The following is a 15,843-nucleotide window of genomic DNA, read 5'->3' on the forward strand; positions in this document are numbered from 1 at the left end:
ATTATCTTCAGTACATTTCCTGAGAGCAAAGTTTGCACAACTCAGTGATGAAGTTGCTCCATCTGGCCATTTTCTGTATTCAATCATATCTTTACTGTAATCACCATTAGGGGCACCATAATAATAGTAGAAAATCAGAATCTTCTGATGGTACTTTCACTTGATGAAACATCGCTTCAATATCTACTGCAATCACAATAGGATCTTTACAAAATCTTATCAGAACGCCTGTTAAAGTATTGGTTAAGTCTGAAAAAATTGAGAATTCAATGAAACTCCTTAAAATGATGCTTCACATACAAATACTACACATAGTTTCTCCTTTGGTGAATGTATAGCTCCACGATGAGGTAAATACCATTTTTTTACCATCTTTACATTCCAAAATATCTTCTAATACTTTTTTGACATACCCTTGGTCATCATATCTGACATAACGTTGGTATATTCCAAATTAAAGGAAGGATTTCTTTTCAATTTTCTCTTCAGATTCAGCATACACACTTTGGAATTATTTTATTATCTGGCTTGCAAATTTCTCTTATCTTCAAACATAAAGCTATACAGTAATGACCATCAACATGTTTCACAGAATTTGAAACTATATCCAGAAACTGTTTCTCCTCCTTCAAAGATTCTTGAATATCTTGGTGATATTCAGGGAAATCAATTTTAAACTGTTGTTCCCATAGATCATTAAGTTTGACAAATGAAATTCTGTTGACATTAACATTCGACAACTGATCATTTTTCATTTTTCCTCCTATGGTCCATTAATTATCCATCCGAGCAACGTTCTTACAGCGTCAGGTCCATCATTTTGACTCCTTATTACTTCTAGATATTCTAGATGTCCAATTAACATCTCAATTTAGCATCAATCTTAGGTAAGCAAACGCATTTTAGATGATCTCACTGTTTGATAACATCCCGAGATGGAATATTCTCCTTATTCACAGGCATTGTCTTCTGAGTATATACACTTGGAAGATCACAAAATTCATTGCTATCCAATTCAGCAATATGTAAACCTGAAACTATATTAGTTTCAATGTTCCTTTCATCATTCATTGTCTTCAACAAGATTTGTGATCTTTTATCATGAAGATTGTTTATTCATTAATTCAACAGTACAAAATGATGCAGTACTTCCTGCATCAAGAAATGCACAAGTCTTCAGTATGAAGCTTCCTTTTTTAGCTTTAACCTGTACAGGAACTATCAAGAGAGCTTTGTCACTGGTCCCAATAAGACTATTTGTCTGAACCGAAGCATTCTCTTTAACTGTGTCTTTAATCTTTGATTCAGATTGTTTGACATCCTTCTCAACTTTACTTTGTTGAATATGCAATAACTTGGGATGCTCTAAACTGCATATATCAAAACTGAGTCACTTGTTACCAGTTTAGCTGATGTGTCCTTTGCACAAGCAATCAAAACATATTCCATTCTTCTTTAAAAAGGTTAATTTCTCATCATACGATTTTTTTCTCCAATTGCAAACCTTTTTCTAAAGCATGTTGTTCTTTGCAATACAAACAGCTTTCCTGAACAGTTTGATCTTCTTTTTCCTTGTTCTTTCTTCTGCTTGTATCTGACACAGCAGTAACAAAGATACTTCGTTTTGGCTTCTGTTGAGATGATTATTTATACTTCAATAATTCCTAAAGATATAAAGAGTATCTTTAATATTTCAAAATCCTGATATGGTGTAAATATGCCCATGCCATTCCAAAAATTGTACAACATCCTCAAAGGTACCATCCCTTCTGGAAAGCATCTCATGCTCTGTGGCTTTGGTTCTCCATAAGTCCTTTAACGTACAAGGTAATTTGTTGACAATAATCAACAAATTAGCAAGCAAATTCAGTTCTTCCCATTGCATTACAACATCCTCTCAGAAAGAGTGCATATGCTTGCCAAGACTTTGCATCCCTCTGATTTTATTGCTGGCTGAAAGAGAATCTTGTCTATGTGGGCCCTTGTGATTTTAGGTTCATTGCCAGAATGATTATGCAATAATTCTTTTGCCCTTTTGAAACCTTGGTGTGGATCCATATATTGGCAACTTTTGACTAATTTCTTCACCTCTCCTCCAATATATGGCTCCAGGAAATACAAACGATCTTTGGCATTTCTAGGATTACTTTCAATGTTAACCATATGAACGTGTTGCTATGCTAACATAGCAGAAATTTCATTTTGTTTCACTATGAGTGATAGTATATTGTCTTGTTCACCATGGCTTGCGACTGGTTGTCTTGTTGTCAATGGAGCACAAGGAATTTGAAGTGGTGCCATAGGTGTTGGACCTGGTATGTAAGTGATGGTATGGATGGAGTTCCTTGGTATGGCTGTGATGGCATCGGTGGAGATCCTTGACTTGTCGACGTTTCCTTAGCAACACGTAGTTGAGAAGTCAGTTGTGAAGTATGATCAACTCGCATGGTTGAAATGCTCTCCTTTCAGGAAGATTCATAAATTGTGCACTCGGAAAAGATTGAATGTTGCTAGCCCTTTCCACAGGGTTGCTCATTGATATTAGAGCACTAGTAGTTCCACCTGTAGCTCCTTGCTCAAGTACACTCGTTTCTTGAGGCTGTGGTATCCATTGACCTGCTAGTGGCACCTTGGGTACTTCAGGCTGAGTGATAGATCTTGCAGAAGCCTTAGTTAATGCTTTTACTCTGGCCATTTTCATAGCATGCTGTTCCTCAAGCTCTAGTCTTTTCTCTCTTCAATAATCTTTTTCATTCCTCTAGCTGGAATTGTTGTTTCTTCATTTCAGTTTCCATATCTTCTAAAGCATATTTTTTTCACAAACCACTCATTTTGTGCATAGATAGTAACCAAGTCTGCATGCGCCTTAGCATGCATAGCTGATATGCTTGAAGCATGCAAAGCTGTACTTGCTCTAGATGTCTTTGAAAACTTTGAAGATCTTCCTACACTCAACCTTGGAAACACTATCATCAGGATTCACATCTGAACATTCAGATATTGCTGATTGAGTCTCTATCTTCAGCATTTTGCTCAGTACAGCACCAGTGGGGCTTTGCAATATACATTCATCTGTTCTAGTTCCACTAACCTTTAAACCAGCCTTTAAGGTGTGCAGTGCCTTAATGAAGTCTTCTTCTCTAGTCACGGACTCCAACCTTCTGCCAATTGTGGTTCATCCACTTTGCTGGCTCAACTCACAATCTGACAGCTCCATGAGAGGAGATGTTTGCTCGAGGTCTCTAGCCCGGCGAGACTTCTCCATATTGGATTCTTCACACTGCAATCTGTCTCCTTGGCCTCTTCTTGGAACAGTAAAAAAATATGTACCTTGCGTGGTCCCTTTTAAGAATATTTCTTAGTTCGGTTTTTCTGTAGTCTGGCTGCAATATCAGTTGTTTATAGAACACAGAGCCAATGGCTCCTTGCTTCTGCATATCAGAGAGCTTTTATCTCTCTTTCAAGGTTACAGGTGCCTGAAGTCAGACAGACATGCTCTAACTATCCAATTCCCGAGATGTTCTCATAGAAGCATCCAGAATTTTCTAAAAGATGTTCTTTAAATCTTCTTTCTTCCAACCAAATTCACAATTTTATGAAACATCTTTGCTTTGAATAAATTGTAGGTGACACTTCCCAGCTTCTAATATTTCTCAATCTTAAAACATGTCACCTTCCAAGAGAAGTCTCAATATTCTGAACTGTATCTTATTCATCCAAATAAATCAAACTTTGTAACTGCAGCTGTAAATAGTTTTAATTTTCCATTGATAGAAGCGAATAAACATTTTCATAGCTTCGCACTTCATAACATTGAGTAGAACAAAGTATATTGTAAATGATACTCAACTTCAAATAAATCTAAACTAATTAAAATGATAGTGATGAATAAGAATAATAATAATAAATATAAAGAAAAGTTTCTCGAGAGCTCACGTCTCTTCCATGGTCATTCCAAGAAAAAGAGAACTCCTGGTCCGCTTAGATATTATGACATCATAGTAACTATGGTAACTCTACAAAAACAATTAATCCTTAAAGGGAAAGTAATAAAACAAACACAAGGTTTTAACCTCAGCAGGAAAAGAGGGAGAACAGGGAATAGCCGAGCAGGAAGTTTAAAAAGTCCACGTTAATACCTTCCAGTTGGAGAGTGCATGGACAGAATATTCGGTGTTGTTTGTTAAATTTACGGGTGGCCTTGGTTTGACGGTACATGAGGCATGCATGGACAGATATCAGTACAGGACTGAAATGGTTAGCCACTGGAGATCTCCATCATTGACGTGGACAGTGATCTCCCAGTGTCCAGTATCTCTGATGTAGAGAAGGCCACAACGGGAGAACCAGATGCAGTGGATGACTCTCCCACATTTTCACAAGTAAAATGTGCTTCACTTAGAAGAACTGATTGGGGTCCTCGAGTGGTGGTGAGAGAGGAGGTATGGGTGCAAGTATGGGACTTCCTGTGGTCAAAGAGGAAAGTGCTAAAGGGGCATTTAGTGGTAAGGGATGAGTGGATGAGGAAGTCACAGAGGGAACAGGCCCTTTGGAAGGCAGAGAGGGGAGGAGAAGGAATGTCGGTTAAGCATCTTTATCTTTACCCAGTTTGACCTGCTGAGTTTCTCCAGCATTGTGTTTTTACTTCAATCACCACACCTTTTCTTTCTGTAACTAATTTTTGATTGAGTATTTCTAGCATCTGCAGCATTTTAGTTTTGTTAACAGCTTCACGTTGGTCCCAATTTATAGACGCCACAAAGGGTATCCATTAACTGACTAGAGGTTAATGTCCTATCCAGTCTGGTGTCAAATCATTGCCTAACACATCCAAGTAGAACACAGTCAGTTTCATTTTCCCACTTGCATTGCACCTTCACAGTGGAACAAATAAAAAAAAAACATTTCCAAAGCTTTTTTTGATTAATAAACACTAATTTCCATCCATAATTATTTTACACTGTATATTTCAGATTATCATACATCTCCTCACTGATTAAGCAAGTTTCTTAACATCACCAGTTAGATTATTTGCCAATCATGTTACATCAAATACCTTGGTCTGTTTCCCCTACTCACCCCCATTAACAAAGAATCTCTCCCCATGAATCCCAACTAAGTCAATCTTAAATTTATACACCTGTCAAATCTTTCCTCAATATTGTCCATTCCAAAGTGACAATCCCAGCTTCATATGGCTGCCATGTTTATTGAAAGCTCTCTGGAAGTATTTTTATACATGGCAGAGATAACATTTCGTCATCTCCTTGACATTATCATCCCTTCTAACCCAGCTAGTTAAAATTGAATGTCCATAACAATTTCCCTGCAGTAACTATTGTATCCATGGCACATGTTCAGAACAGCAGCAATTTCTAGGATCAAGGGCCTTTAAAAAATATATTGGAATGAAATGGAGAATGTTTAAAGAAATTTGAAAGCTACAACCTAGTTGAGAAGCAAGGAGAAATTCTTTAACAAAGTTCTAAAATAATTTTTGCATCATTTTTCACGGTGCATGGAAACAGATTTAGGTATTCATCTTATTGCATCTGATCTCACAGTCAGTATGACCATGGCTCATCATCCATCCCAATACAATATTTCCATTCCCACCAAATCTCTTCATACTTTTGTGCCAAGAAGTTTAATTTATCTCCATCCTAAATGCCAATATCTTAGCTTTCTGCAAGAATATAGCCAATTTTTAAAACAAGATTTTATTTTAAAAAAGCATCAATACTCACGGATCACTTGATTTTGGAATTAAGGTACCGAGCTCTTTAATACGATAATTTATGTTGAATCTTCGTCTTCGTTCAACTGTTGAGAATTAGTTGCATGGATCTGATTAATGGCATTTTTTGGTGTCAGGCTCAATGAGGCTACATAAAACCAATTTTTTTTCTTAAAGTGACAGTGACCACACTTACTCAAGTTGTGATTATCTTTCTTTTGCCTTTCCTTAACTAGTGCATGTGTTTCAGCATCTGGAGCAGTTAATGAGAACTTGGTTAGTTTTTATTTTACTTTAAAATGTAACAGATCACACGATTGTTTTAGGCCTTGCCATCTTAATATTGCAATTTTGCAGAAATATCTATAATCAGAATTGTTATTTTACCACTGCAACCATTTCTAAAACTCACACCACACTATAAGGTTACCCAGAGAGACTTCGTTTCCATGATCGCAGTATCCAATCTTAATCCAGTTATCCAACTCAAGTATTCAATTGTGAGTGTTCAAAATAAGACTGTGTTCTAAATAAAACAAATTTGAAATGTGACTGTAATTATTTAACTTCTGAAGGGAGGCTATCATCAACTTCCTAAATTCATTAGGTCTTAATGGAGCATGATGTTAATTAAAATATTAGATACAAGTTCCCAATCTGGATTATTAGAAGTAGCATAAACAAACCATCTTTTCAGGTTGAATAGAAATATGTTTGCCCCTTGATTAAGATTTTTGCAAGAAACACAGTAAATGGATAAAATTGCCATTGCCAAGAGTTCCAGGAATTGGCCAACCCCACACTATACCTCTGCAGTACAATGGCTCTATAATTCCCTTGGCTTTTTTCTTTGAAAAGGAAAGCTACATGGTACAGGATACTGCAGAATAATGCTAAGGAACAAACTAAAACAGTCATAAAGAAGAGTGAAGGTCTCGAGTGAGTGGAAGAAAAAAGCAGTAGGCAAGAAAGGTCTTTAGCTGTAGAAGCAATAATACAAAATCTTTAATATAAGACTTTAAAAGCAAATGTGATTTCATTCTGAGGGTGTGGGGGAGGGGTGAGAGAGAAATAAAACTAACTGGTGCAAGTGAATCAGGAAGAAAAATGTATATTTCTAAATTAAAGAAACAAGGAAGATTATAGAGAGAATGAAAGTACACAGGATATTGTGAACAAAGCTACAAGCAGGACCATTGAATAGAGGACAAGATTTTATGTGCATCTTGATACACGAAGCTAATTCAAGAGCATTCCCAATTATCAACCAATTTCTAAATCATCAAATGGCTCTATGTTCTTAAACTTGCCAATCCTCCCACCCCCTTCTCACCAGCAGTGAAACTGTGTTCTTAACACAAGTTCAGATAATTTCAGGTCTAAAAGACCCTGATGACAGCTGAGCAACAATACCTGTTGCACATGCAATAATGTTCCAAATCAATGCAAAAATAACACAAGATTAAAGGGATAAGAGGGCAACTTGGAGAGCAACATACTTGCATTAAAATTTTAATTTCTTTAAAAAAAAAGGAACTCTGCATCCAAGAACATGCAGAGCAGTACACTGACAGAAGCCAAAGTTTTTAAACAGGCAATGTAATGGATTAAATAAGTTTAATTTTGAGTTGGATTTTCATAAATAATTAAAAGCCTCCAAAGATTGTTTGTGGAGTCAGATTTTCGAACAATAAGTAGTTCAAAGTCAAGTTGAAGTACTTACCAAGGTTAAAAACACAAGGGGGAAAGTGGAGATAACATGTGAGAGAATAATTACTACAAACTGTTGTTAGGGACTGTGATAGTACAGATCTATCATCAATGTACATAGTGTATATAGTTACTGTATCTAGACTGTGCTTACAGCGATTGGCTGAGAGCTAAGCCACACCTATTGTTTGGGCCTTAAAGGGTTGTGTCCCTAGCCAGGTCGGATCATTCCGGACTGGTCGGCCACCTGTGAAGAGCTCCGGTCTTTTGCTAATAAAAGCCTTGGTTTGGATCAACAAGTCTTTGGTTCTTTCGACGAGCTCTACAGGGACAAGAATAATTTCCTGGGGAAGTTTTACACAGTCCTATTCAAAAACACGGCTGAAAGAATGGATCTCTGCCAGCAGTCCAGCTATTTAAATTTAGCTTTTAAGCAAGATGGGAGAAGTGTGGATCCTTTTGTAAGTTAGAAGGCCAATAGTCACAGTGAACAATTATCCCCAAGGCCAAGATTAGGAATAGCCCTTTAAAGTAATCAAACCATAATTAGTATCTCATGCATCAAGTTTGCAGCCCACAAAAGAATCAAATGAACCATTTACAGATGACTTCATTGTGTAAAATGGATTTACCACTTTACAAATAGATTTAAAAAGAAATAGTGGTAAAGTTAATTGTTGTTAGTTAACAGAAAGCATTCTTACGGCCATGGCAAAAAAAAAATCAATTTGGTCTGCATCAGTTTTGTAGACAAGATTCCACTTCTGAAAAATAGTATAACTAATTGAATTTCTTCAATTCTATCAACCCAATTGTCTCCACTGACACCAAGTACTTGATATGTTACTCCCCAAAGCTTAAACTTAACATACACTTTTGAAGAGATTTTTTTTCAGTGTCGGTTTCTTTTAAATTGAGCCTTATCAGTTTCAAGGTTGTGAAAATATACCAATTAATAAAATACTTACTTCCAGGGCGTGTAACTGCAATTTCCCTAGTTGCTGGAAGATTAGTAGAGCAGGATCTGCCAGTGAGTCCAATACTAGTTGTGTTCATACCCTGATCACCACCATAGCCAGCTAAAATACTGTTGGACAACGGCAACTGGTCAAACAGGAGAGAGAAGAAATGGAGATAGGAAACCATCAACTAAAGCCTCAAGCTCTTAACTAACTTCAATCTCCACACCATAAAGTATTTACTTCATGCTTCAGGATACAGAAAAAAAACCCAGCAAATTTCTTTAGATTAAGAACTATTGAATTCTAAAAACCAATAAATATAACCTACTACATTGTGCTGAATTAGTCCAATTACCACCTATTTAATTTTTGCCAACTTTCTTTTAAAATATGTTCTACTTACCTTGATGGAAATCAATCACATTTTTAAAAGACACAAGTCAAACTATTTAAAAAGCATGATTTTTCTCATCAATTTTAATTATAGAAGGGATCAATCAGTATGAAAGAATGATCAATCTATCCAAATAAAAGAGCTAAATTGTGGACAGTACTGAATAAGAAAATTCATCTGGAATCCCTCTATATTGGGATATTATCAACCTCACTCTTTGTACCCCACAATTCAACCATTTTATCAAGTCCCAATATCAATGCACTAGAATTTTTCTATCCTGTTGTCTAACCTAGTCTTGTACTGGAGGTTTACATATTTATCCTTAAATTCATCTCAGATTTATAACCTAAGCAGCTGATTTTCATTTGTTATTAGTTGGAACTGATTTCAATGAAGATCTAGAATGCACATGGTTTATTTCAAACTGTTTTGATCAGCAGGAAAACTCAGTATTTATCCACTTGTGAGATGGACAAATCTTCCAGAGATTAATCATTGCTCTAACTTTGTAAATTAAAGTGTTCTCTGCTGCAATCCTTCAGCTCAGTAATAAAGCTCAGTGCCAGCAGGTGCAATGCATGAGAGAACTACAAATCACAATAAGTCTTTGACAGGCAACAAGTTTCCTCCATACATCCCATGGACTCTGGTGGTCACATTTGTCTGTGAAATGTTTGAGAATGCATTTTAAAATTAAAAACAAAAATGCTATAAAACACAAAGTGTATTTAATTCATTGTAACACAAAAATCAATTTTATTAGTTTCATCAAGTAAACGTTACATAGGTACACAATAATAAAATAAGTATTAACAAATCACATATAATAATAATAGTGTTAAGACCTATGTTACCTTGAAAGAAAAAAAAACTTCAAAAAATCAGTTCTGATCAGATAGAAATATTTATTTGTCATTCTCCTCACAATCAGCTCTTGCTTTTTAAGGAGTTGCTGCACTTGTACTTGGATAAACCAAGAGCAAATGCAGTGGGCAAATTTCCTAGTTTAGGACCTGGGAACTGTCCTCTTCAATTTAATTTGGAGTCCACCAAAGTAACACAGGAAGAGATGGCAGGACTGAAAATGTTGCTGTCAATCTAATCCAGGTCCAAGACTATATCTCAGGATCTCTTGAAGAAAAAATGTGCCAGGATCTGAGTAGAAAATCTATCCCAAGGTATTGGGATACCTTATTGGATTTCAAATGTGGTCTCACTAATATTTTGTATAACTTCAACATGATATCCCAATACTTTTATTCAATGCCCCAACAAATGAAGACAAGTATCCCAAACACTCTTTTCAAGACTCTTTATCTGTGCTGCCATCTTTATAGAGCTAGGTACCTGCACCCTTCAGTCCCTCTGCCCCATTACACTCTTGAGGGCACTGCTGTTAACAGAATGTTCTGGCTTGGTTCAATTTACCCCAATGCATCACCTCCCACTTCTCTGAATTGAACTGTTTCTTCCATTCAGTGTCTGGTCTAGATCTCATTGCACATATTTTCCTGTTATCAGCAAACCTTGCCAGAAATATCCTTATACAAATCATTTATACAAAAAAACCAAGGGTCATAACCCCAAGGCACTCCACTGGGCAGTCCTCCAGTCTGAAAAACTGCCCTCTACAACCACTCTCTGACTCCAATCACAGAGCTATTATTTTATCCAGTTGGCCTCCTATCCCATGTACCCTGACCTGCCATATCAACCCACCATGTGATCTTATCAAATCCATTACTAAATAACATCAAATGTCTTGCGCTATGCTCTTTGTTACCTCTTCAAAAAATTCTATCATGTTTGTGAGACATGATTTCCCATGTACAAATCCATGCTGTCTGTAACTAATTTTCTCCTGGTTATCCAAATTCTGAGTCTATCTCTCAGAATCCTCTCCAGCAGTTCCCCTACCACTGATGTCAGACTAACAGGTCTATAATTACCTGGATTATCCTTACTGACCTTGTTAAACAAGACACCACATTTGTCATTCTCCAGTCCTATTAAACTTCTCTTACCCTCAGCAATGTTAAAAATGCCTACCAAGGCCCAAACAATGTCTGTCTCGTCTTCACACAATGTTCTGGGACACTCCTTATGTGGGCCCAAAAGATCTATTCACCTTGAAGCAATCCAAGACTGCTAACACATCTTCACTTCTGATGCAGACATCCCTTAGGCTATCTTTAGTTAGGTCCCTCTCCTCCCACTCAATTATTCTGTTTAACAGTATACGTATTCACAAAATATTCATTTAACATTCTACCTCCTCTGGCTCTACATATAAATATTCCTCCTGATTTGTAAGGGGACCTATTCTTTCCCTTGTCACCATATTGTTCTTAATATACTTCTCAAGATCTTTTCTGTTTCTTCCTTACATCGTCTTCCAAAACCTCTTTTAATCCTTATTTCCCTCTTCACAATACTGCTACATTCCTGAGGGATTCTCTCAAACCTATCTGCCTGTGTCAAATACATGCCATTTCCTTTCTGATCTGTGCTTATATGTGTATGCTCCCAGGGTTCTTTTACTTTGCCATTCCTGCCTTTGACCCTGTGTGGTGGTACACCACCGGCCTACTGCAGGGGGCAACCTCTGTACCTGCAGGAGTGTAAGGGGACAGGACAACACCTGGACGGCTGTCAATCAGTCGGCCTGAATGGATCAAGCCCCACCCGGTTGGGTGTCAATCACCCTCCAAGATTTTAGCCTGCGCCGGCCTCCCGAGGCCTCACTCAGAGTTGCTGCCACCACAGCCAGCCTGGCTCTGTAGAAGTCTTTGTGGATTAAAGCCTGTTGTACAGTCTTTACCTTGTGTGTGTCTGATTCCGTCTAACAGCACTCCACACCCTACTACGAAGATGCACATCTTGGACATACCTTCCTAATCACACTCTTAAATGGCTCCCATTTGACAATCATGTCTCTATCTTCTCACATCTGAGTCCAATTAACTATTTGTGAATTCTTTCCAAATCATGTCATGATTGGCCTAGCTCCAATTGTAGATTCTAACTTGAGGACCAGTGTTATCCTTTTCCATAGCTATCTTAAAGCAGATAGAATTGTGGTTACTGGTCCCAATCAATCAAGTTAGATCAATCAATATTAACCAATTATTTTCTGCATGGAACAGCTACCCCTAACCACATAATGTGGCATTATTTACAGAATGGGATCATCTTCTAAAATACCTTTTGGCAATTTGTTGTATTGCTACAGTTTTACTTGTGTATATACTGTATATATTCACTTCATTTTAACTTTTCTTCTTTCTCAGAGCAATGTGTTCACCAACAATAGCTTTTATAAAGTTTATCATTTGAATTGTTTTGTAAAATATTGCTAAACTAGTGAAAATTTTGATTTTATGTTCTTCATAGCCGATGAATAAAATTCATAATTAAAAACACTATCCATAATTAAACCATAAATGATCAGGCACCATCAATCTATTTGTTCTTTGGTTACTTTATAATCCATTGATAAACTTTGAAAGTTGAATGACCTCAGGACTCAAAAATATCTAAACTATACTTAAAAATATTGAAAGATTTCTTCATATTAATCAAAACAGACTATTTTTGCACATGAAACACTTCATTAATCTCAGTGCATGCATTATTTATCATATTAATGAGTGTTTAAATATAAACCATAACTTTCTAATCACAGCCTATGTCCTTTGTAGCTTTTGAAAACACAACATGTTATTCCAGCATATTTTTTTTAAAAGCAGCTCTTTCCACTAAATATTTTTTTAAAAGTGAAAGAATAAGAAGTTTCAGAATCCCAAGAATATTCAATTCTTGGAGTTAATTGTGTCAGCAAACCAACTGCAATGTTGCTATGTTTCATGCACCATTTTGGAACTCTGCATTAAGGTTCTGTGCTACCATTATCTCAAAAGAATAAATTAAATTTTACATACATCTCTCAGTAAGGTATCTACACAACCTACTCATAGTTTCAAGAATAGTTTAAACATTAAAAACAATAAATTTGTTCTTACCAGTTTTATTTTCTGTGATTCTATAAACTCCACAAAAGTGATAGTTTTACTTTTCTCCTTCATTGTAACTTTCCTTCTTTCTCAGAGCAGTGATGTGCTCAGCAACAATAGTTTTTTACAAACGTGCTGATTATCAGTTCACAAAAACAAATAGTTAAAAAAAAACAAATGGTCTCTGACTTCTTGGACTTTAACACTAATCTGATGTGGAGTGTAACTAGCAACTCATTCTTCTGCAGGCTGTTCAGCTCTTTGATGTGAGGTCAAGCAATGTAATTGTTGATATTTACTGGATTACAAGAAACTATTTCAAACTATTTCAATAGCAGTAAAACAGTATGATTAAGAACCAATAAAACTGTGCTTCTCTGTCTGATAAATAGAAGAAATATTGCATATGACAGATTTTGCTTCGGAAGATTTGCCACGATCAACAATGACTGCCGTGCTGTTCTTATCTTCAATTCCATTCTTTTGCTAGAATTATTCCTGACAAGCTGCACATAAGGTAATTTTGCCTGTAATATTCTTCTTATGACAGCCAGTCTATAATTCATCTGCAGTTAACTAAATCAATTTGATAGCAAGGAAGCAAATAACCAGAGTCTTGCTTCAGAAATAAACAAATCTAAATTATTTTGGTGATTCTTTTTTAACAAGATGGTTTGAGTTGATTTTGCTTTAAGTATTTTCTGTGATTTAATACAATAAATCCCCCATTATCGAGATGCTGGATAATTTTCTGGTTGCTTGAGATTGCGTGGTGAGTGATTGTCAAATTAACCACTAGAGGGCACCAATTTTAAACATTCCCATTTTTTACCTATTTATTTTCTGCAATTTTTTTTGCCAGTTGCTTGAATTCCAGATAACAGGGATTTTACTGTATTTACTTTTAATAGTTATTCGATTTTCTTCAGATCAAGGTTATTTTGCAAATGATATCTCTATTACACAATGCACCTATTACCCCCAAAGCCCAAGGAAATTTTGCAAATCCCCAATGTCTTTACTGATTTTCCTAAATGCCCATACAAAATCTCCTATCCAGATGCATCACTGAATGGAACTGCTCTCTCCAAGACCGCAAGAAATTGCAGGGAGTTTAGAACATGGCTCAGGCCACCACAGAATCACTTTTTACAATGTCTCAACAAAGCAGTCAACATATTAAAAGGCCTATCCCACTCCAGTCACACTCTCTTCTCTCCCCCCCTCCCCCACACCTCTTGTCAAGAAGATTCACGAGTTTGAAAACATACACCACTGGATTCAAAGACAGTTCCTATCATGCTGTTATCAGACTCTTGAACAAACCTCTCCTTTGCAGAACATCTCACAAACCTTACCTCATCATTGCTCTTGCATTGTTTTCACTTATTTTTTTCTTTGTAACTCTATATTCTGTGCTCCTATTTCATTTTTGCACTACCTGTTGTACTAAATTATGGGTTGTCTTGTCTGGATAGCACACAAAGCAACATTTTTCATCATAATTCAGTACACATTACAATAGATAAACAATTCAATCAGAGTGAACAGATCTGAAGAACTTAACCACGGTGTCAACAGAATCCTGTGTTTTTACCTCAAAAGAACATATTTATTTGAATTTGTCTGAAGCAAAAATAGTAAGAATGAATATACTACCTGAAGTACTCAGTTCTCCCAGAATCTGCTAATCAACAATTTTTTTTCTGAAAACATTTTAACGTACATTCACAAGTTGGGCAAAATAAAGGGGATGTTAGGAAAAACATTTTCATGAAGATGTAATTTTCATGACAAGGTAGAGGAGGCTACATGGCGTACTTCAAATGTAATAGGTTAATTGATGATGAGCACATAAAGCTCTACCTCACCTTGAAGATATTTGTAGCTCTGGATGGAAGCAAGGGAGATGGGACAAGTTTGCACTATCTATGCTGACAGCAAGAAGTGCCTTAAGGGAGTGGAGGGTTGGCTGCGGAGGGAAAAACAGAAAGGGGAACCTCGGAGGGATTATCCCTCCACGCACCGATATAACATTTACTTGATGAAACCAATAAAATTGATTTTTATAATACAATGAATTAACTGGTTGGTGTCAAATTTGGAGAGTGATAAACCCCATCTCTCCCTTCTGTCAGCTTGTTGCGTGAGGCCGTAAGAAAGAAAGTGTTGCAAACGTATTGAAGGAAGGCAGTGAAAACAATCAGGTCAAAGCTCTCAGACATGCAAAATATAGGTGTGTTCAGTTCAGACACACAGTCGATCCACAGGTTGAACAGAATCTGCAATCACTTCAAGTTAGCCTTTGGAGTCAACCCATGTTCCAACCAATTATTTTTGTTTCCTTCATCATCAGGCCTGATTACCTAAAGGTGTACAGATCAGAGGAGCTGGAGTTTATACCTTGTATTGGGGGAGGGGTGCATTAAGCCAAGGAGAAGAATCAATTGATGTCTAGGTAACAGCACCATTATTTACCATTAGAAGGGGAGCATTGCCATTAGAAGTGTAATTGCCTCTGTACTGTAATGGTCTTGTGTCTAAAGGATTGCAATAAGTAGAAGAGGATCCCAGTGATTACAGGCGCCTGAGAACAGGGCGCGCCAACTGATGGTTAGGGATGGTTCCAGACAAGGCAGGCGGACGTAAAAGGAAGACGAAGGCTGGAGCTCCAGCGGACCTGAAAGGGCGCGGGGCTGGAGCGGGCGCGAAAGGGCGTCGCCGGGACAAGGGTGCAGCAGGACCGGGGATAGACTGCGCGACGGGCCGACTAACCAGCTCGACAGTAATTGGCTGCAGGTGGAGGGCCCCGGGAAATGTGCAGCGGTGCCACGTGAGAAGGCAGCAGCGCGTGAAGCAGGAACGGAGGGCGGAGCACGTTGGTCGCCGAGGGAAGCGGGAGGCGGCAGGGCGATCCGGATTGGCTCTAAAAGGGAGACGTAGGGTCAATCTGGAGCAGGGGTGAAAGGGAGACGCAGGGTGGAGCGGACGTGAAAGGGTGACGCAGGGTGGAGCGGACGTGAA

The 15,843-nt window shown here is 37.4% G+C and overlaps 1 protein-coding gene across 5 annotated transcripts in view; it reads right to left on the reverse strand.

Annotated features, from left to right (window-relative positions):
- The window catches only part of tfec (transcription factor EC), a 103,354-nt gene that overhangs the window by 12,774 nt on the left and 74,737 nt on the right, over nt 1–15,843 (reverse strand). For 4 of the 5 annotated variants that reach the window (XM_069903865.1, XM_069903864.1, XM_069903866.1 and 1 more), the window contains exons 4-6: nt 8,416–8,551; nt 5,934–5,990; nt 5,748–5,823 (exon numbers count right to left, since the gene is read on the reverse strand). In XM_069903865.1, coding sequence (XP_069759966.1) covers nt 5,748–5,823; nt 5,934–5,990; nt 8,416–8,551 — 269 coding nt within the window. Of the gene's footprint in view, nt 1–5,747; nt 5,824–5,933; nt 5,991–8,415; nt 8,552–12,828; nt 12,920–15,843 lie in introns of those variants that run through there. The other variant, XM_069903868.1, reaches the window with a different exon arrangement.

This window comes from Narcine bancroftii, chromosome 11 (genome assembly GCF_036971445.1).
Source record: "Narcine bancroftii isolate sNarBan1 chromosome 11, sNarBan1.hap1, whole genome shotgun sequence".
Classification (NCBI taxonomy): Eukaryota; Metazoa; Chordata; class Chondrichthyes; order Torpediniformes; family Narcinidae; genus Narcine; species Narcine bancroftii.